The 22924-nt window shown below is 28.9% G+C and overlaps 1 protein-coding gene and 1 long non-coding RNA gene across 2 annotated transcripts; both read left to right on the top strand.

Annotated features, from left to right (window-relative positions):
• Positions 1 to 331: 331 nt before the first annotated feature.
• Positions 332 to 738, top strand: LOC145953003 (uncharacterized). Its single transcript, XR_014430524.1, has 2 exons — positions 332 to 494; positions 565 to 738. It is a non-coding gene; the product is annotated as an uncharacterized LOC145953003 (long non-coding RNA).
• Positions 739 to 20224: 19486 nt separating this feature from the next.
• LOC109794253 (uncharacterized) lies at positions 20225 to 20838 on the top strand. The gene is made up of 2 exons (XM_020353718.2): positions 20225 to 20427; positions 20622 to 20838. Exons 1-2 carry the CDS (start codon positions 20225 to 20227, stop codon positions 20836 to 20838), a joined length of 420 nt encoding a protein of 139 aa, XP_020209307.1.
• Positions 20839 to 22924: the final 2086 nt, after the last annotated feature.

The following is a 22924-nucleotide window of genomic DNA, read 5'->3' on the forward strand; positions in this document are numbered from 1 at the left end:
ATTAGGGCAGCTAAGGAAGTTGTTGACGGTACACAACAACGGCCATTGTCTCCATTATCACCACCACCGCAAGAACTTGGAGACAACAATGATGACCATACATTTAGGTCATTTAACATACCCATTGTTATTCCTGGACCTGCTGGTGTGGTGCAAGCTGAGATCAGGAACAGGCAATCTAATAATCCTTTATCAACGCAACAGTTGCATTCAGATATTGGCCGAGTTGCCAACATGATCTTCAACACTAACCCGTGGCGTTATGCTCTTCATTATGTCAAATCCAGAGGTTTTTTTCCAGTATTCATCTCTATCTCTTTAAATATTTCCACGCAATTAAAATAATGTGTTGTATGTGTTTATTAACAATAGGACTACCAGAAGTCACACCATTGATTAACATAGACCATAATTTAGAAAGAGTTTCAATTGTTGTTGCTTTTGTGGACTCCATGACCTCAACAGGCCAGGGCAATTATAAAATTAATTTGAAGGTATCATTACTGAACTTGGTAAACTTCATAAAATTTATTTGTTTTAATAATAACATAATGTTTAATTTAGGACCCAACTGCAACCATTGGGGCAAGCCTACATTACAAAGCAAAGGAGCACCCACAATACGGCCAACACATTGTTGTTGGTTGTGTCTTAGTGTTGACCCAGGTAATATTTGTACTATAACAATATATCAAATTTTACTTAATTGTTCAATTTATTTACATTAAATTTTGTTCAGATTGTGGTCTTTGCCCCAGCCCGTTTTCGTGGTCCATACTTTTAAAACATAACCAAAAACAATGTGCAACGGGTGAGTATACACATTCAAATATAATTTAATAACATTTTTATATTGCATATAAACCAATTAATATTATTTACTAATTGTTTCTTCGATGTTTGTTTCAGGTAATTGAAAAGGATATATGACTTAATGATCATAACATTATTGTATTTTAAGTCTATGTTGTTTTCGAATATGGATGGCTGTTATTTAATGTTTTATTTTGATTGTTAAATTTTCATTTGCTGGATAATTATTAGTAAATATTGCTATAATTCTCGTATATATGGTGGATTACCAACTCGTCAATAGTGCATGACAAGTTTCAATTTCATACATAATTTATAAAATTCAACTTTATTTTTCAAAAATGTTAAAAATAATCTATAATTTTTAATAAATAACTTTTATAAAATTTTCAAAAACCAACGATTGCATGTGGTTAATTAGTATAAAGTTTTATACTTATTATCCATAATAATCAATTTTATAAAAACTTTTGACAAACTCTACGGTTAGTTGTCAAAAATCATAGTATGAGCTATAAAAATGTAAACGTCATTATAACCAATTTTTATTTGACAAAAAAATTGTATAAATATAGTATGAATATATATATATATATATATATATATATATATATATATATATTTTTAGTAAAACATGTATATAAAATTTAAATATCTACCTTTTGAATTTATTCTAAATTATAAGTAAATAACATAAAGTATATAACGTATAAAATAAAATTTGTGTGTACAAAAATTGGTTTATGGTTTGTGGTTCTGAGTTTACGGATAACATTTTATGCTTTATTGTCACTATACCCTTTAATGTTAACACAAAAATTAATATATATTTTAATATCATACATTTTTTTTAGTTTTTATAAGTATTGTGTTATTTTGTTACTAAAACATTTATAGTGAATATTATAAATATATAACAAAAACTATAAAATAAAAACTCAAACTATAAACACCAAAAATAATAATATTCTGTTTATATGATTTATGGTATGTGGTTTTCAGATTAGGGTTTACCTTTTTATGGTATATTATGACCAAACCCTACAAATATTAACCCTAAACATATATAGTGTAACTTCTACTTAAATAACAATTCATATTCGATTTACATAATACATTTCATATTAACATTTCCCATGTCAAGTATGTAGTAAATACATTATTCTAACTTATCATTAAATGACCCTTCATTAAGGGTTTCCTTCATACTGTACTGTAACTTCTACGACTATGTCCTTAACTATATTTAATTACAAATTTACGCATATAATTAATGTAAACATGTAATTGTAAAAGAAAAACATTATCAATTATAAAACTTTATTTAAATTAATATAAACCTCTAATACTAATACAGAAACATTATCAATTGAAATGTAAACCTCTAATTCTAATACATAAACATTATGAATTTAAAAAATATACTTCAATTTTTAAATGTAATTTAGGAGAATGAAATAAATATATAATTTTACTTTAAAAAATTGTTATGACAAATATGTACTTACAACGGCCCGTTCTGAATGCACAACGGCCCATTCTGGTTTAACTAGTGCTGCCTATGTTTTGAATCTGCAACGGCCCAGGGTAATGTTGGAACGGGCCGGTCAGATTTCAGAACCGCCCGTTCTCATCCATTCGTGATGTGTTTGTTTTCATCTGGAACGGCCCGCTGTCATCCATTATTCATGTCTTATTTTGACATCCGCAACGGCCCGTTCTTATCTCAAAATGAGCCGTTCCGAAATGCATTACCAGCACATGCACTACATCGTAACACGTGTTATTTTTTTTTGTGTTTTTTTAAATAAATTCAATAATTTGACTCAAATAAACAGAAATTTGGCCTTTACATGGATGACCACCTTTCTCATATATTTCGTAGTATAACAGTTTATATTCTTTGCTCTTGTATTATGGGTCTTACTATAACACTTTTTGGGTTTTAAGCTTATTACGCCTAGTTTTGGACTTCATGGGCCTTTGGCCTTTTGTTTCCTTTTGAGCTTAGTCAGCCCAATCGGTTTGGTGGCCCTACGGTACTCTTTGCTCGGGCTTTACATGGATGACCACATTTCTCATATGGTTCATGATATATACACCTCCTTTTTTCTATAAGTACACCTCCTTTTAAAAAAAGTAATCAAAATTTTATAATATTTTTAATTTTGTTTTAAATTTTTTAATTTTACATTCACAACATTTAATTTAGTACTTTTTTTTTATTACATATCTTTCTTCTTCTTTTTTCAATTTTTACATGCACCCCCTTATTTTTCCTTTACCTCACCTATTTTGGTAGCATGTGAAAATTGAAAGACAAAAAAAAAAGTGTGTGAATAAGAAGAAGAAAATAGTAAATTAAAAGTTGAAAGTGTAAAATTAAATTTTTTTAAAAAATTATAATATTTTATAATTTTTTTTAAAAGAAGGAGGTGTACTTATAAAAAAAAAGTATGTGTATATATCATGAGCCTTCTCATATATTTGGTACTATAAGAGTTTATATTCTTTGGTCTTGTATGATAGTAGGGGCAGTTGCCCCCACTGCAATTTTACTCATACATATTTTTTTTATCTTAAAAAATTATATATTTTTAAAAAAATTATACTTTAATCAAATAAATATATATATTTAAATTATTATATGTAAAATTTTTAACATGCATGTTTACTTTTTGTGCTTTCTATATATAATATACGTTGATTAAAAAAATCAAAATAGTAAACATTGTAAGACTGTATACAATGGTTTCGGTAATTTAAAAAAAAATACTTTCAGTAATAATTTTGGAAATTTGGATCCAGTGTGGTAAGCTGTATTATTGTCTATTAATTTAGATCTATCTTAAGGTTAAAATTGTTGGTGCACCCATGGACCACTTGTCCTAATAGTTTATCACACAAGTCACCTTGTTTTATATGTATCTTATGGTTAAAATTCAGGCTGCACTTATATACCACTTATATAACTGCTTCATCACAGAAGTTACCTTAAACGCTAAACGCTAACGCTAAACCGTAAAGACTAAACCCTAAACCCAAAACACTGACATAGATGACAATTTATAAAAACTTTACTTCATACTATTCATATTAACATTCAATGTTTGAAGTATGTACTTAATACTTAAACCTAACTTCTATCACTAAAGCCTTTAATGTTAACAAAAACTTTAATATATATTATAAAAACATATATAAATTTAATATCTAATTTGTAACAATTGTTTTTTTTTCTCTCTTCACTAAAAAACAAATATTATACATTCATAAAAAATTAAATTTTTATTATTCAAATATGAAAACTCAAATACCAATATTGTAAACACTAAAAATTAATTATTTGTCTGTACCGTTAAACATTTATGGTTTCTCAAAATAATGACTTCTTCCTATGAATTCTTATATATATTGATTTTATAATATTCAAATTTTGTTATAATAAATAAATTAACCATTCTTTTAACAAATCACACAAATTTTGTATTTCTTTTTTCTTTAATTTTTTTGTTATATTAGTTTTTATTATAAACTGTTATATAAATAACTATCATAATCAAAACTTCTGCATTTGTAGACTATAAACATTAAATTAATATGAAATTTCTTAAGTATCACAGAAATTAATTTTCACTCTTCATATTATGTAAGTATCATAAATTTTTAATTATAACTAATTTTGTTATAATACTATTTACTTTTGTTCAGTACATCACATTTACATTTTTACCCACTACCTCGCTGCATCAATACTCTTCATGGACGGGGTTTGCGGGGTTTCATCAACCTTTTACTGTCCCGAGGAGGCTCATTAAATTGCCAAGACACCTCTATCCGTCCCACTCATCAATTAATCCAAAACTTTTTCGATATTAATCCAAATATGACCATCCTAGCATCCAGCGAAGTGTCACAATATCACTATTGCTGTCAAAAATCATTAAATTAATAAAAAAATTTACATAATTAATTATTACGGTTTGCGGTACAAAAATAGCACACATTTCTTACAAAATATCATTGCATGCAATTAATTCTTCAGTGACTACATGTCAAACATTAAATCAACTATTAATGAATTTCATTATTAACCCTAACTCTACAAAATTTATATAATAAAATAAAATCTCAATTACAAAACCTTAACACACTTTACTCCTTTACAATGGACACAAATAAACTACATTCTTCACCACTTGCTATGAATTCTCCTGATGCCAACCGCATTAACACAACCAATTACTATGGAAATGTCAGGGCCATCAACAAACAAAAGTCCAACCATTACGTCGTCAACAAATGCTGAAGCCTTTGAAACCACATCAACTTCTTTTGGGTTAGTTTAACAATGCATTTATTGAAAATCACTTGTATTCATTCATGGAAGTTCCATGCTTGCTAAACAATGCTTTTTTTACAGGCCAATAGAAGTTATTGCTCTAACCAATAATCCTGACACAACCAACCAACATGAAAATCATTCCAAGGTAACATTTTTTTTCTACTACGTCTCAAAAATCATTCACATTACGTACATACATATGCTGAATTCATTTAATGGTTCATTTTGTAGAATGCAATTGAACTACTACTTGCTCAGAAAACTATTCAGGCCATATACTCCGCAACAAAACTCATTTCTAACATGACTCAGGTTTCGCATCAAACATTTTATGCTTATTTTTTTATTCAACAACCTCAATCATATATACTAACTTATTTATTTACAACCTTCATTTATAGGGTGTTAATGAGCGTCTCCAGGAAATGGAGAAACAACTAAATGAAATACATCACAAGCTTGTAAAGATTGAGACCCAAATTAATATTACAAGAGACATAACTATCACTGCAATTTCTCGGTCAATGAATGTTCAACAAAATTCTCCAACATTACCAACTACAAATCCAGATACTGGAGTAAACACCACACCTAAGAGAATATATTCTCGGAATTCATCTCCATTGACAAAGCAATCCCAACGCAAGTTCGTCAATCAGTCACACATTCTCAATCAAGTTGATACAAGACCAAGTAAGCGTAAGATGATTGGTAAAAGCATTTTGAGCAATAACAATATAGTTGGATATTCATCTTCTAACAAGACGAATGCAATTGAAGTGGAAGTTGATCATCGTCAGTCAACCCAACGACCCAACTACAATCAAAATACTAGTTTTTCCATTCCACTCAAACGAAAGGTCCTATATAGTTTACATTACATTTCATTTACAATACATTCAATTACTTCTCAATCAAATTAGTTTTTCCATTCAACTGACTACAATTTATTTTTTTTAGCCAACAATTAATGAAGCCTCATTGGAGTCACCTTCGCAATCCAATGTCTACAGAAACTTGACATTTAACGACTCAGCTGCACAAACCAATGTTAAAATACCTAACATACCAACTGAGTTAACACAAAATGCAAAAAACCAGGTTCAACAACCAAACAACACGGATGTGGAACATATACCATCAAGCGATGATGAGTTAGATGGTATCGTTGGTGTAGGCCACATTTTGCCACGGGTAAACATTTTTACATTTTTACTTTTTTTTTCATTCAACTCGTCTAACACACCTCTATTGTAGAAAATTAACTCAATCTTTAGGCCCACCCAAGACATGGCATTAACAAAAGATCAATTACGACTATGCACCTATATTTTTTTACCCTGACTATAAACTCAGGTTACCATTTTCATAAATCCTTCATACTGTATTAAATATTTACAACTTCACTTTTTTTGTTTTTTTTTTACTTAATTTTGTAAAAAAATTTTGTAGTGAAGTACTCATAAAAATCAATTACACAGAGGTTACAAGACAACAATTACAATGTTTAAGTCCTGGAAATAAAATCAAACGTCAGGTATACGTCACAATTATCTATTTCATAATGTTTATTCATGTACAACAATACTCATTACCGTTTCTGCTCTCTAACCTCATTAGGTTGTTACTTGGATGTCAATGAAGATCACTATTATGCAGGACAGGATTACTGACCAAACCATTTGGTCTCTTCCTCCAGAATTTGCGGTAAAATACTGTAATTTTACTTTAATTTTTTTTTATAATGTACAATTATAAAGTTCAAATAACATCCATTATCAACATTTTGATGATTAGTTATTGTTCTTTACTACACCTAATAACATGTATCAAAATTGTCATATTTGCAGAGAGCTATCATTGAAGGAGACACAATTGAAGACCTATTGAAAACATATGCCAAACACTGGATGAAACCATATAAAAAATTAAAATATGTATACTTCATTCCATATTTCTTTCACATCAAATGCTAAACTATTTATTTAACTACATTTGTTTTACACATTTAATACAATATATTCCTTTTGATAGATATATGTGCCAATTGAGGAATATAGCGAACACTGGTATTTAATGGTTCTTAGCTTAGAAGACAATGTAATATACCATTTGGATTCTTATCTAAAGGAGGAAAGATTTGGTCGCAGATGTGACAACATGATGCGAATTGTATGTCACAAATAACTTCAAATAAATCAACCATGCTAAATTCACTATCAATTTCATTCATACTTTTTTTCTCTTTCAGTCCAATGTCATAATACAAATGATGGAATCAAGTTTTTATCCTAAAGATTTTGTTAAAGAATTAGTACATGGAGAAAGCTGAGATATTTTACAAGGAAGGGCAGTTCCAAATTGTGGCCATAGGTAACCAATACTAATTTACTTTACATTTCTTTTTCATAATGAATTTTACATTGACAATTTCTCTTTTCCAATGCATAACAGTAACAACTCTATTATTTGGGTTTTGCAATGGATGGATATGGAATAATGCAATACCATTCATATTACATCTTATTTTACTTATGCATATTAATTTATGTCAAACAATGTCACATTTTTAGAGCCTTGATGAACAAACCGTTCGAATGAAAATTGCGTTAGATTTGGTATCTGGTGATCATAATGAATGTAAACGCACCATCGAGATCAGAGCTGCAGAATTCTGTCAAAATATTGGACTTTCATAAATTGAATACAGACAAACAGCTTCACCAATCAACCTACACCTTTACGATTAACATCATGTGTTGTGCTGGACATTTTTTGATGTTTATTCTGGATGCAAAAATTACTATCACTTGCCCCAATTACGTTTTGTTTGCTTTTTTTGAATATATATTTTGTAACACATCCAATATAATTGTACCTTTCTTCCCAACTTTCCAACACTCACCCAAACAATCACATTTTTGTCATTTATTAAATGCAATGAATCCAATATAATTGTACTTTAAATGTAGTATTTAAACATGTTTTTTAATTATATTCTACATCCAAAAACACAAATCCATTTTTAATCACATGCTTTTTATTATTTTAATGCTTAAGAGTAAAATTCATTACTGACATTATTAAATCACTATTTCTGCCATTAACAACTTCCAATCAATAGTTAATGACCAATTTCATCTGCTACAAACATGCACGAATCCATACCCAATTAAAAACTATGAAAATTTAACATACCCATATCTTAAATATCTAAATTTACAACGACATAATGCAACCTCAAACTGCTTCCAACATTCTAAATTAAACCACACTTTACCACACAACTCACCATACCTATAACCTATCTATCATATTTCACATAACCAACCCAAAAAATATATACTTGCCACACCAAATTCATAGTAACTAATCTGTTCAATTTCACGTTTGAACAAATTAACATGCAATATTAGCTAACAATTACATTTCTTCATTTCATCAAACTGCTATATATCAGTTATAATTGCTAATGAACCATTGTTTACCCACACGAATATAATGAACCTCACTTTTAAACACCATTCTCCTTCAACCATCAAATACTTTTCCCACAACTTTTGTAATTATTAATAACACACCTAAAAATAACATATTCTGCTACACAATTAATTCATCACGGACTTCCAAACCTATCACAAAATTTGTATTCTGCTAACAAACCCAACATTCTACAAAATTAACAACATTAAGGGTTACAGAGACACCTAACCATGACGACCACCTGCTCATAAAGTCACACAACTTATTCCACGTTCTTTAACCTGCAGCTGTATCTGCATTCTCTGCTTCAACTAACGAAATTTTGTGTTTAACAATCTATCGCAGGACAAACAGCATTACAAACGTATACACACAAAATGATGGATCAACTTCATAAACTTCGTAAAACAATAACGTACCTAAACTTCCTCAAATGTCGCACAAACGTCATCTCTGTAAAATACAACCTCACACTGCATTCACTCAATATGACTTCGCCTTAAGCCCTTAACTGCATAACACGCCGCACTGTGTTACCATTCATCTCAAACTAAATTTTATATAATCAAATATAACAAACATCAAATTTGTCAATAACATTTTTAGATAAACGGAGGAAATGGAGTAAACAACAATACCATTACCCTAAACCCAAATTTCAACAAACCCTAACTCTAAACCTACATTCAACAACCTTTAAAGCACCACATATGTTAACTTAAAATTACAAACCTACATTCAACAACCTCTAAAGCACCACATATGTTAACTTAAAATTACAAAAAATAGGTAAAAAAAACCAAACAAAAATGGAAACAAACAACAAAACCAAAAATTCATCTATCAACCATGTTCACCCGACGACAATCTTCTTCTTCTTCTGCGCAAAACCCTCAAAAAACGCATCAACAATCACCTCTGCCAACTCCAAATTCCACAAACCCTTTACCTCATATCTCAGCTTCACGGAAAGTAAAATACCCATCAATAATGCTTAATGTCAAACGAATTTCATAAAATGTCAAACGAATTTCAAAAAGGCTTCGTTTTTTAAAACAAATTTCTTTACCTGTACAAAATTTTGTTTACGGATTTTTGGACGCCTGGCGGACTGCAACAAACAAAACAGGACGCCCGTGCGCAGCCGCCCGTGCGCCGACGGACTTCACCCACGTTTGCCAACACCCAACAAAGACAATGACAGCACCTCCACCTGCTACCACCTCTCTTACCTCATAAACCGAACCCTACACGATACGGAAAAACACCAAACTTCGAAGGACTACTCTGCAATTTGAATATCTTACTCTAAATTTCAATCACAACCGTTAATTTTTTTAAATGTTATATCTACGGTCAGTAATCATTTACTATTCATTCACCACCCATGGACCACTTGGGAAAGTGGACTATCAGAGAATTCACCCATGTTTATATTCTCATTTAGTTCGTTCAACCTCAAAATTATAAAAGAGCAAATTCAGGAATTAAGTAAATGAAACACGCTTTTCGTCTTTAGTTCCACTTCAAGATGCATTCCACCGAATTATTGCTTAAGTTACTCTCTTTAGTTTCTATGTTTTTATTTAATTAGATGCAACAAAATTAGTCATATGTGTGTTTTCATGTTAGTAATTTTTTTTCTAAACATTTATAAATAAATTTCAGCATTTAGAAAAGTTAAATGATAATTTTTGTATAAAATTTAAAATATATAAATTGACTTTCATTTCTAATGAAAATTTAATTCATTGTTTTTTTTTTTTTTTAATTTTGAGAGAATAAATTTCAAAGTAAATTCATTATTATATATATAAGTTTGTACAAGATAACTAATCAATACCATATAATTTAAAGATCACTAAATACTAAAGTTACCATAAGTTTTCTTAATCAAAATTACTGAATATTGCATAGATTTCTTTTTGTAAAAAAAAATGAATACAAGTCATCATATGATCTTATGCATTTCAAAAATAAATAAAAAATTAAAAGTAATTTATGCAATTTTAAAGTATTTGAATGTATCATTATTTAAATTTTTATATGATCCAATGTCATTTTAAAAATTAAAAAATTAAATTTTGACAAAAAATAAAATCAAAATATAAAAAGTAACTACATAATTTTTAAGAATAATATTATACATCACAATAATATTAAAATAAGAAAATACAAGTCACCATTCATCTAATTTTAGTTTAAAAAAGATAAAATTTATAATAAAATATGAAAAATAATTATATATGACCATGATTAAAAATTAAGAATCATAAATTTTAAAAATTAAAAATTAGTTCTATATATTTTATAAAACCATGATTAAAAATATTATATAAATATCAACAACAAAATTATTTCAAGTTTCAAGAAAAACCAATTATGAAAATTTTAATAATAAAAAAATGTGAATTTTCGGAAAAAGAGATACAATTTTTTTGGAGAAGAAAATAAAAACAAAATGAAAAAAAACTTTTGAAGAGAGAGGCAAAAACCTTTGGAGAAAGTAATGGAGAAAATATAAACCAATTTTTAGTATAAAAAAAAAGTTATTTACACGAGATTCAAACGTATGCATTTCTTAATAAATTGTCGCATAAATTAAATAATAAATTATATTGAACAATTAATTAAAATAAATTTAAAATATTTTATGAATTACTTATAAGATATTTTATAAAATTATCTAAATACTTTTATAAATATTTATAAAATAAGATAAATATAAATAAATTATTCATAAATTCATCTTAATAAAAAAATCTGAGTTTTTTTTTTAAATATTTCATTCACACTTACTATTTTTCTTCCCTATCGTATTACTTTATTTTTTTTCCCTTAATTTTGTTATCTCTTTCTTTTCCAAACTGTCACATTTCATAAATGGGCGTGAAAAGAAATAGTATATTTTAAAATGCATTCGCAACCTTAATTTTGCCCAATTTGAGAAAGGGAAGATTCAATTTCAAACAGAGGAAAAGTGTTTCCCTATGCCTGTACAGAGAGGAATTAAATGGAAGTGGAAATTGTTTGAAGAATTGAAAGATTTTTTTTTTTTCTCTTATCGTAATGGGCGCTGTTTATATACAGAATTTTTTTATGAGGAAGTAAAAGGGAGTGAAGAAATAGAGAAAAGAACCCTAAACAGATAAAGAATTTACAAGAGGGAACCGTGGGGTTGGAGGTGAGAGAGAAAGAGAGATATAATAATTTTATTATTATTACTCTTTATCATATTCCTTTTCATTTTAAAGGTGCATAATAACATAAGGTCTTTATCAAGGGATTGCTGGTGAGAGCTAAAATAAATTTTTATTTTTTAAATTTTAAATGAAAAAATTATACTTGGAGTATTTTTTATCGACATATATGCTGTTTTTATTTTATAAAACTAACGGAACCGAGCTTAAACTCGGTACTAAAGTGCTAAACAACATCGGATGAGCGCTGCCAGACATCGACCAGAACGAAGGCCCACTATCTGAACGGATCATAACCGATCTTAGGCCCAAGACTTAGATAAATCCTAATTCATATCAAAGTATGTGCATTATATATATGAGACTCATACACTCACACATACTAACTTTAACATCGAAATCTTTTTTGCAGGTACCACCCCACTTCGGAACAGCCGACATACCCAGCGAAGAAGGCTTACCAATCTTGCCCAGCAGATCATCCCTCACGACCGATCTCCGGTAAGAGCAATAACATTTTTTTATGAACCTAAAATTTGAATTTTAGTAATTTTATTCTTAGTTTAACCATATGATCGTTTATAAACTATAGCCCAAATTTTTATTTAAGATGCACTTTCGAATAATTAATTTTAAAAAAATATTATAAATATTTAAATTAAAATTTATATTTAAAAGAATTTAATTTTGATACACCACTAAAATACTTTTATAATATTTAATAATTAAAGAAAATAAATATTACTTTTAAAATAATTATTAAAAAATTCCAATTTTGTCATATATAATAACCTTAATTAGATAACTATCTAAAAATATTAATATTAATAGTACATCCTATAAAATTCAAAATATAAATTAATTCACACTTGCTGAGAAGGAACATTTTTGTGATGATTCCTTGCAAAAATGGGGGCCTCTTTACCGATTGCCTGTTTGATGAAACTTTTGGGTGTATATTATATACTGTGAAATATAAAAAAATATTATTATAAATATAATATATTATAAGTATAAATTCAATGTAGTTATATATAATTTTAAATAAAATTTAATAATTTATATTATATGTCACTATAATTTATATTTATATTTTTAATAATATATTAACATATATTAAATTTATTAATAAAAATAAATTTTAATGATAAATATTGTTATTATAGAATATGTATTATTATATGACAATTCTCTTATAGTAAATGAACGTAATTTTTTCTAACTATTTTTTCATTTGTAATAAAAAATATATAAATATATTCATTAGTTTAATCATGAATATTTCACACTATCAATTTTTATTAAAGAAAAGATAAAAGGTTTGGCATTTTGTTAAAGTTTCATTTTAATTATTTTTTAACGCAAAATGCTGAGCATAAGTCATTATTGTGGAGGTGTGAAACATAATTCTTTAACAAAAAAAAAAAATATTGTGAAGGCATACACTTCATTTTGTGGTATGCATTGTTTGAAAGAATAGATTTAGAAAAGAAAAGAAAATGTTTGACGTGATAAATAATATCATATAAAAATGAGAGATTAAAAGAAATAAACTAGAAAAAAAATGAGTGTATACAAATATAAATATTGTACTTCATAAATATTTTTTTTTCATTTGTTCATGTAAGACGTAATTGATGCAAGAAAAGAATAAAATTTGTTGTTACATTACTTTTGGAGTGCATATAATTTAGGAAGATATACAAACAAAAATGAAAAAAAGAGGAAATAAAACATAATAATGAAAAATTATTGAGCATTTATGTGCCAATCTACACCGAAAACAAAAATATAAAGAGAAACAATTATCCATATATGGGAAATGAAATTTAATGTAATAAAAATAAATAAATTACATAAACACTTATTGAAGTTTTGTGATATTATATAAATACTTTTTACTTTTTGTTACCCTTACAATATAACAACTCTTAACTATTATAAAAAATTACATTAGCACTCTTAGATATTATATTAACCTGTACCCGTACCCGTCGGGTATATGATTTTCATCCCCATCCCTATCGGGTATCGGGTATACCCGTACCCGTATCCGTACCTGTCAATTTTTTTTTTATTTTTTTGTAAAAAAATGATATTTTTAAATTTTTTTTATATTATATTATAATTATAATTATGTTATTTCTCTATTTCATATTATAATAAATAATCACACATAAAAAAATATTAAAATTCTTTAATATAATTAAATTAAAAGTGGGTATTAAATTAAAAATGAGAATGGAGACGGGTATGGGTACGGTATGAGGCGGGTAAGTACATACACATACTCGTACCCGTACCCGATTTAATATATCGGGTTTTACCCGTACCCGTACCCAGTCAAATCGGGTATTCCCGTCAAAGTCGGAACGGATTCGGGTATATTTGTCATCCCTTTATCCAACGAGTATGTGATTTTTGTCTCTATTTTTTTGTCTGTCGAGTATTGGGTATATCCATACCTGTCTCATAATTGTTTAAAAATTAAATATTTTTTAAAAATATTTAAAAAAAATTTAACATAGAGTAATAATTACAAAAATTATATTAATTTAAAATAGAGTAAGAATTACATAAATGTCAAGTATTTTTTTTTAAAATTAAGTTTCTAGAAATTTAAAGTGAGTACGGGTGTAAGACAAGTATATATATATATATATATATATATATATATATATATATATATATATATACTTATATCCATCCTCATACCTAATTTAATAAGTTGAATATTATGTACAGTCTGTCAAATCATATATTCCTCATCAAAGTCAAACAAATTTTGGTATTACCTATAAATATAAGTTTACTTGTCATCCATATATATGCACACACACACATACACATATATCATATCATATCAAGATTTGCAAAACTTAAAAATCTTAAGTTGCCGATCAAGTAACAACTAATTGTATAAAATAACCTCCACCAAACAAGTCATCTCCAGCATGACACAACATCTTATTTACCTTTTGGCCTAATTCTACTTTCATAATAAATATGATCATCAGAGTCCAACAACATAGAAAAATAAGAGTAAACTTGTATGCAAAGAAAATAACATAATATAAAAGTCATAAGCTAACTACATAAACAACTCCATCACATGAATACAACTTCATAACTACGCAACTTTGCCACACAACTTTCAGCTCAACATTCAACAATCTACACAACCTTCAACAATATTTTTATTAAACAACACTCTAATAAGTTATAAAACTTAAAAACATGTCAACATCACAACTTAATAACACAACATTTAGCAACATATAATTTTTTTTCAATATTTCAATTAACAACCCAACATTTTATAACACATCTTAATCAACACTACAACTCAATTGATAGCACAACGATACATTTAACAACTTATCAACATAACAACACAACAACTTAGTAACACAACACTTTGGCAACACAACAACACATTATACAACTTATCAACATAACATCTTAACAACACAACAAAGTTATATGTAGTCATGCATTTCAACTATCAGATTTCTTATAACAAAGATGAACAAACTAAGTGACTTGACCTTATCAAACCAACACAGCTTTTCTTACTTCCTAGGTCAATAGTAAAGTTGGATATCAATCCATTTTCAACACATGATTTCTCAAATTTTGCCACTTATGTTAGAAAAGTTCAATACCAATCGTTAGGTATATTATAGTTTGAATGTGGGCCTGCCACAATACTGACAAGTATTAACCAAGTTACATATGAGAATAATTTGTTAATTATCCTTACGATACCATGCACCCTTCTAATAATTAATTAAGAATTTTATCCCTCGATTTCACACCTTACTCAATTTGATTACTTTTAAACTAGTATGATTTGACCTTACCTCTATACGATATCAATTAAGGACTTAGAGGAGACTCAACGCTTCACTTCAAGAAGCAACAAATTCAAGAAGTGTTTTTCAATATTTGGTCTCTTAGAGCACTATAATAGATATCTATACAATGGGATATTTTAATTTTTTTAAATATCACTCCTCTAGTCCTAAGTTCACAACACAACTCAACAACACAACTCAGCAACATGCATCATCAACATAGTTATATAACACAACTCAACATCATGCACCACTAACATGGTCACACATGACACAACTCAGCAATATAGAATAACAACACCATACATATCTTATTAAATTTAATAATTTATTAAATAAGTCATTGAAATTACAAGTCTTAAAAGAAATCATTGCTTCAACCTCAATTGGACATGCTTCAAGCGAGCCAAATTCACTCCAAGCACCCAACAACTCATTTTAAGCAAGCTAAGATAAAGGCTACGCCTGAGAGATAAAGCTAGCTTGCTTTAGCAAGGAGAATACTCGCTTTGAGTGAGTGAAATTTGCTTGGAGTCACTAATTGAGCACTTCAAACGAGTCAAGGAAGAAACCACCTCTAAAATGATTGAACAAGCTTGTTTAAGCGAGTCACATTGACTCTTTAAGCAAGCATACTCTAATAGATATGGCATACTTCATACAAAACACACATCTAAAACAAGCTTCATCAACTTAAACATTTCATGCTTCATTTAAACAATTTCAATCATCAATCCATATCAACACAACATGAATCCAATAAATCAACATATATACATCAATAAAAACTTAGATTCAACAAAATAAACAACATGCAATTATTACATGATCCAAGATAATTAATTCTCCTTAAAAAAAAAACCATAAACCTAAGCAACAAGGTTTTTCACTTCTCAATCCAACATCAAAGCCGGGCAAATCAACGCATTAATCAACACAGATAACACAAAAAGATCAATTTACAAACTTTCTTTACCTAGAATTCATAAGAAACAAGGAAAGAAAGAAGAAAACTCAAAGAAGTCCAAACTCTCATACGAGAGCTTCTCCTTTGATTCTTAACTCTTCAACTTTAAATCTCTACTCAATTACAACAATCTATTTCCTGAAGAAGAATAAGAGAACTTCCAAGAAGTCAGAAGATAGAAAAATCTCCTTTAGCTCTAAATTCTATTTTTAACATCTTTTTTAAAATCTCTAAAAAAGGAACTTATGAAGTTCAACTCTTCAAAGAATCTTATATATTTTCCTCAAACACCATCAACTTTGACCTCAATATAAATCAATCTCAAACAATTAAACTTTTAAGAATTTATTTAATCCTTAAAGTTTTAAAATATTAAAATAACACATCATCAGTAATCATTAAATATTAAACTTTAAAATAAATAAACAATTTAATACGGTGTTATAATTAACCTTAGGAGGGAATTATGTACTTGTGTATTGAGTGTATTAAAATTATAAATTCTTAATCTGGAGATATTTTCCAAAATTTATGACATAAATACATATAACCCTAATTAATATATATATATATATATATATATATATATATATATATTTTATAAAAGAGATATAGTTTGGTAATCATTTTGTTGGTTTTTCATTTTTTAATTAAACATTTTTACCACTAAATTTATATTACTTACCCTTTGCAAAAATTAAATAAAAAAGAACTCATTTCGATTGTCAACTTTAAAATTTTAATATTTTTTTACAACCATCTTCTCTTAAAACTCCTTTAGAATAAATATATAGTGATATAAAGTGATAATTTATTTTCCTACTAGTATATATATAATGAGGATAGTAAATCATTACTCTAAGTTGTTTAGTAATTGACACAATAATTCACATATATTCAATCGAAATTTATTACTCTAATTGGCTTTAGACTTGGAAGTACAGTTTTCATTCATTTGATTGGAAAAAAAAAATAAAGCAAAAGAAAATGAATTTTCACCACTTTATTTTTCTATTTTCTTCTGGTTTAAGAAGTGATTTTATTTTAACGTGAAAGAACCTAAGACTATTGTTTTCTCTGCTACTTCTCTCTTCTCACTTATAACCATAGCAACGGGATGTTTATGATCACCTCTTCTTTGGTGATAGAAACATAAACTTATTTCATTTTATTGTATTTTCTATTTCTTTGCGAGAAGAACTATCCTCATATGAAGTGCACGATTATATGCAACAAAAAATGATTGATAAACACTGAGTAGTTATTTAACACATATTGTTAGAAAAAGATTGTAGAAAAAGTGAATGAATAATATAATATGGTAAAAAAATTTTTGAAAGTATAATAAATATTAACAAAGTGTTTGAATTGAAGAGATGTCCGTCAAACAATAAATATTAAGAAAATAAAAACAGTAAATATTACTTCATATTCCCGTAGATTATGAACAAAAATGATTTTCGGACACTAAAAATGCTATTTTATCTTTATCTTGTTTAATGTTTTTTATTTATAAATTATGTAATACAAAAAAAATCAATTTTTCCATAAAATAATTTTGAAAATTTTTATTTTACCTTTTTGTTTGATTTTTATTACACAATAGTATACATATTATTTGCTTTCTAATTCTCTTTAAATATTAAAAAAAATAAGGATATAATCGAAAAAAGAGTTATTTCTAACTTTGTAAATGTTATATAATAGGATTTATTTTTCAAAAATAGTGACACTTAAAAAGAAATACCGGTATAGTGTTAAAAATTAATAAACAGGTGTTAAGAGAAAAGAGTGTTAAAAAATCATTACTCGTTTGTGAATTTATAATAAGAATTGAATCTTGTAAAATTGATCTTGCCATATGGGTGCAATGGTATGCATTCATCTATATATGCGGCAAACTAAATCTTAAATATGTTTTTTAATCAATGTTTATTTTAACAAATGATATTTATCCACGAGTTCGTTCCATGCGTGGATTGTTCTTACTCTATACGTAGTTCACTCCTCCTAGATGACATTTTCGTCTTGATCGTTTTTATTTTTATTTTTATTATTATTAATTAATCGCAAGTGGATTTATAGGAGGCTAGAATAATTAGAAAGTAAGTTTTGCAAGAGTTGCAGAACGTACTGAACTATTGGTGGTCTGAGAAAGATCTTGTCAGAGTGTCAGGCAACAAACCTTTTCCACTAGTTCAAGCACGACACAAATATGAACTAGTACTATATTTCACACAACATAATAATATACATAACATTCACCAGAATCACTACACTCTCTCTCTTATTTATCACTTAATTATCAGCATTCAACGTACAATTCTACTTAAGGAAGTACAACAGCAAAACGAGTCCACAATATATATATATATATGAATGGGGAAATAGCAAGATTTATATGATAACAAACAAGACATAGTATTTATTCACTTTCCTCCTATAGACAATGTACATTTATTCTCCAAATATGAACTAGTACTATATTTCACACAACATAATAATTTACATAACATTCACTAGAATGCCAAGGTCTCTCTCTCTTTTATTTATCACTTAAGTAGCGAGTGGTTCAGGTTGAGGGTTGTTGGGGTCAATTGTTTGAACTCTAGTTCCGGCGACCACCCGGATGCTCCAACCTCTTCCTGATAAAAAGATTGTTATTCTGAATACCATCACGCCAAAGAGTAAGGCAACACTTGCTGCCACCACGGCTATCATGTTGTTGTTGCCCACGGCCGCCGGACTTTTATCATTCCCCGCCTTCACCCTTCTGCATGAAATTATTTTAATTATCAACAAATCATGCCAACTCTAGAACTAGACCACCATGAGTCTTGATGAAACTCTAAACCCCACATGAAAATCTTGCATATCTTAAACCCAACTTTGACAACAGTGTTCCACCATTAATTTCTAAGGCTTACATTGTATTCAAAACTTAAAGAAAATTTCTTATCAAGTTACCTCTTGGAGGACCTGGGGCAGAAAGTGATGATATAATCAGCAGAAACACAAGTGAAGGAGGCACGATCGTTAGGGCATGCACTCTTGAAAAACTCTGAACTCAAGCATGGTAGAGCCCGAGTCTTGCATTTGCTGTTGCAGGCGACGCTCTCTCCGTCTCTCGTCACCTTGAGCTCCGTCGGACACGCTACGTTCAAGTCCATGACGCAACCGGTGGCCTTGCAGCTCCCGGTTCCTGTTGTTCCGCCTCGCGGTTTCACCTTCATGGGGAGGTTGAAACCATCCACCAGGCTCACCTCGTACAAATCTGCTCCACCGTTGCCATTTAGGCGGAACCCAACTTTGACAACAGTGCTCCGAGGACTCCGCTGGAAAATTCTCCTGCGCCACCGCAGACTGCGGCTCCTCCACTGTAGAGTGCCTCGGCGGCAAGGCCACCCCGCCGGTTACTCTGGCGGAGTTCCGCCTAAATGGCAACGGTGGAGCAGATTTGTACGAGGTGAGCCTGGTGGATGGTTTCAACCTCCCCATGAAGGTGAAACCGCGAGGCGGAACAACAGGAACCGGGAGCTGCAAGGCCACCGGCTGCGTCATGGACTTGAACGTAGCGTGTCCGACGGAGCTCAAGGTGACGAGAGACGGAGAGAGCGTCGCCTGCAACAGCAAATGCAAGACTCGGGCTCTACCATGCTTGAGTTCAGAGTTTTTCAAGAGTGCATGCCCTAACGATCGTGCCTCCTTCACTTGTGTTTCTGCTGATTATATCATCACTTTCTGCCCCAGGTCCTCCAAGAGGTAACTTGATAAGAAATTTTCTTTAAGTTTTGAATACAATGTAAGCCTTAGAAATTAATGGTGGAACACTGTTGTCAAAGTTGGGTTTAAGATATGCAAGATTTTCATGTGGGGTTTAGAGTTTCATCAAGACTCATGGTGGTCTAGTTCTAGAGTTGGCATGATTTGTTGATAATTAAAATAATTTCATGCAGAAGGGTGAAGGCGGGGAATGATAAAAGTCCGGCGGCCGTGGGCAACAACAACATGATAGCCGTGGTGGCAGCAAGTGTTGCCTTACTCTTTGGCGTGATGGTATTCAGAATAACAATCTTTTTATCAGGAAGAGGTTGGAGCATCCGGGTGGTCGCCGGAACTAGAGTTCAAACAATTGACCCCAACAACCCTCAACCTGAACCACTCGCTACTTAAGTGATAAATAAAAGAGAGAGAGACCTGGGCATTCTAGTGAATGTTATGTAAATTATTATGTTGTGTGAAATATAGTACTAGTTCATATTTGGAGAATAAATGTACATTGTCTATAGGAGGAAATTGTGAATAAATACTATGTCTTGTTTGTTATCATATAAATCTTGCTATTTCCCCATTCATATATATATATTGTGGACTCGTTTTGCTGTTGTACTTCCTTAAGTAGAATTGTACGTTGAATGCTGATAATTAAGTGATAAATAAGAGAGAGATTGTAGTGATTATGGTGAATGTTATGTAAATTATTATGTTGTGTGAAATATAGTACTAGTTCATATTTGTGTCGTGCTTAAATTAATATAATTTTTGTAATTGTTACTTTATGTTAAATTTTTTTAAATATTTTTAGAAAATATTTAATTAATTTTTAAAGAATTATGAGACAGGTATGGATATACCCAATACTCGACAGACAAAAAAATAGAGACAAAAATCACATACTCGTTGGATAAAGGGATGACAAATATACCGAACCCGTTTCGACTTTGACGAGAATACCTGATTTGACTGGGTACAGGTACGGGTAAAACCCGATATATTAAATCGGGTACGGGTACGAGTATGGGTATGTACTTACCCGCCTCATACCGTACCCATACTCGTCCCCATTCTCATTTTTAATTTAATACCCACTTTTAATTTAATTATATTAAAGAATTTTAATAATTTTTTATGTGTGATTATTTATTATAATATGAAATAGAGAAATAACCAAATTATAATTATAATATAATAAAAAAAATAATTTAAAAATATCATTTTTTTTACAAAAAATAAAAAAATTGATAGGTACGGATACGGGTACGGGTATACCCGATACCCGATACCCGATAGGGATGGGGATGAAAATCATATACCCGACGGGTACGGGTACAGAGACGGAGATGAGTTTGACTCGCGGGGACAGGGACGGGTATCATGAAACCTGTACCCGCCCTGCCCCATTGTCATCCCTAGTTGGATATGAGAACGAAAATATGATAAAACTCATATTCGCTCCATCTTTTTGTCATTCTTATATATATATATATATATATATATATATATATATATATATATATATATATATATATATATTATGTATAAATATTCAAATGTTATTTACATAATAATCTTAGATTAAACTATATTTATATTTTTTATATTATTGAGTCGTTGAACTATAATAAATGTAAAAATTTGTGATCAAGTTGTTACATTAACATAAAACTAATTACTCTCTTGAATATTTTGAATCTAGAATATTAAATAAATTATTCTAGAAGAAGACATTTATACTAGAACAACTATTTTAATCAAAACACTCTAAAGATTTATCTATTTTATATAATTTTTTTCTTTTCCCCTACTTTTTTCTTTATATAAAAATACAAAAGTCTAAAGTAATTTTACTAAATATACGCGGAAACCAGAGACTCTTGTGTATATATATATATATATATATATATATATATATATATATAATATGAGGAGGGATCATTTTACTCTAGGAGTTAATTTACTTAGACTTACTCCATTTAATAACTCATGTTCTATATCAAATTTTAATGATCCGATCGTTCAATTTAAAGTTCTTAATACATAGATCAAATCTGCAAATTTTTAGAAAATTTAAAAATTATTTGATACTTCATTTCATTAATTCAAATTGACGGATAATTATAAAATCATTTTATACATTGATTTGAATTAATGCAACAAAGTATCAAATGATTTTCAAATTTTCTAAAAATTTGCAGATTTGATCTATACATTAAGAATTTTAAATTGAACAGTGGAATCATTAAAATTTGATGTATAACATAAGTTATTGAACAGAATAAGTCTATATATATATATATATATATATATATATATGACATCTTTCGAGTAAATTTCTATAACTTTTTTGTTTAGAATAAATTTGATTAATTGATATTTTTAAAAATTCATAAAATTGTTCTAACAGCTTTTTTTTCTTTACCTGAGTAGTGACAATGTAATATATTTTTTAAAATAATTTAGACAGGTTAACATAATATCT

Source organism: Cajanus cajan, chromosome 11 (assembly GCF_000230855.2).
Source record: "Cajanus cajan strain Asha chromosome 11, NIPB_CcT2T_4, whole genome shotgun sequence".
Classification (NCBI taxonomy): domain Eukaryota; kingdom Viridiplantae; phylum Streptophyta; class Magnoliopsida; order Fabales; family Fabaceae; genus Cajanus; species Cajanus cajan.

Coding starts and splice junctions, on each gene's coding strand:
- LOC109794253 (XM_020353718.2), top strand. CDS start 20,225: ATGGACTTGAACGTAGCGTGTCCGACGGAGCTCAAGGTGACGAGAGAC. Junction 20,428..20,621: donor TGCCCCAGGTCCTCCAAGAG/GTAACTTGATAA, acceptor AATTTCATGCAG/AAGGGTGAAGGCGGGGAATG.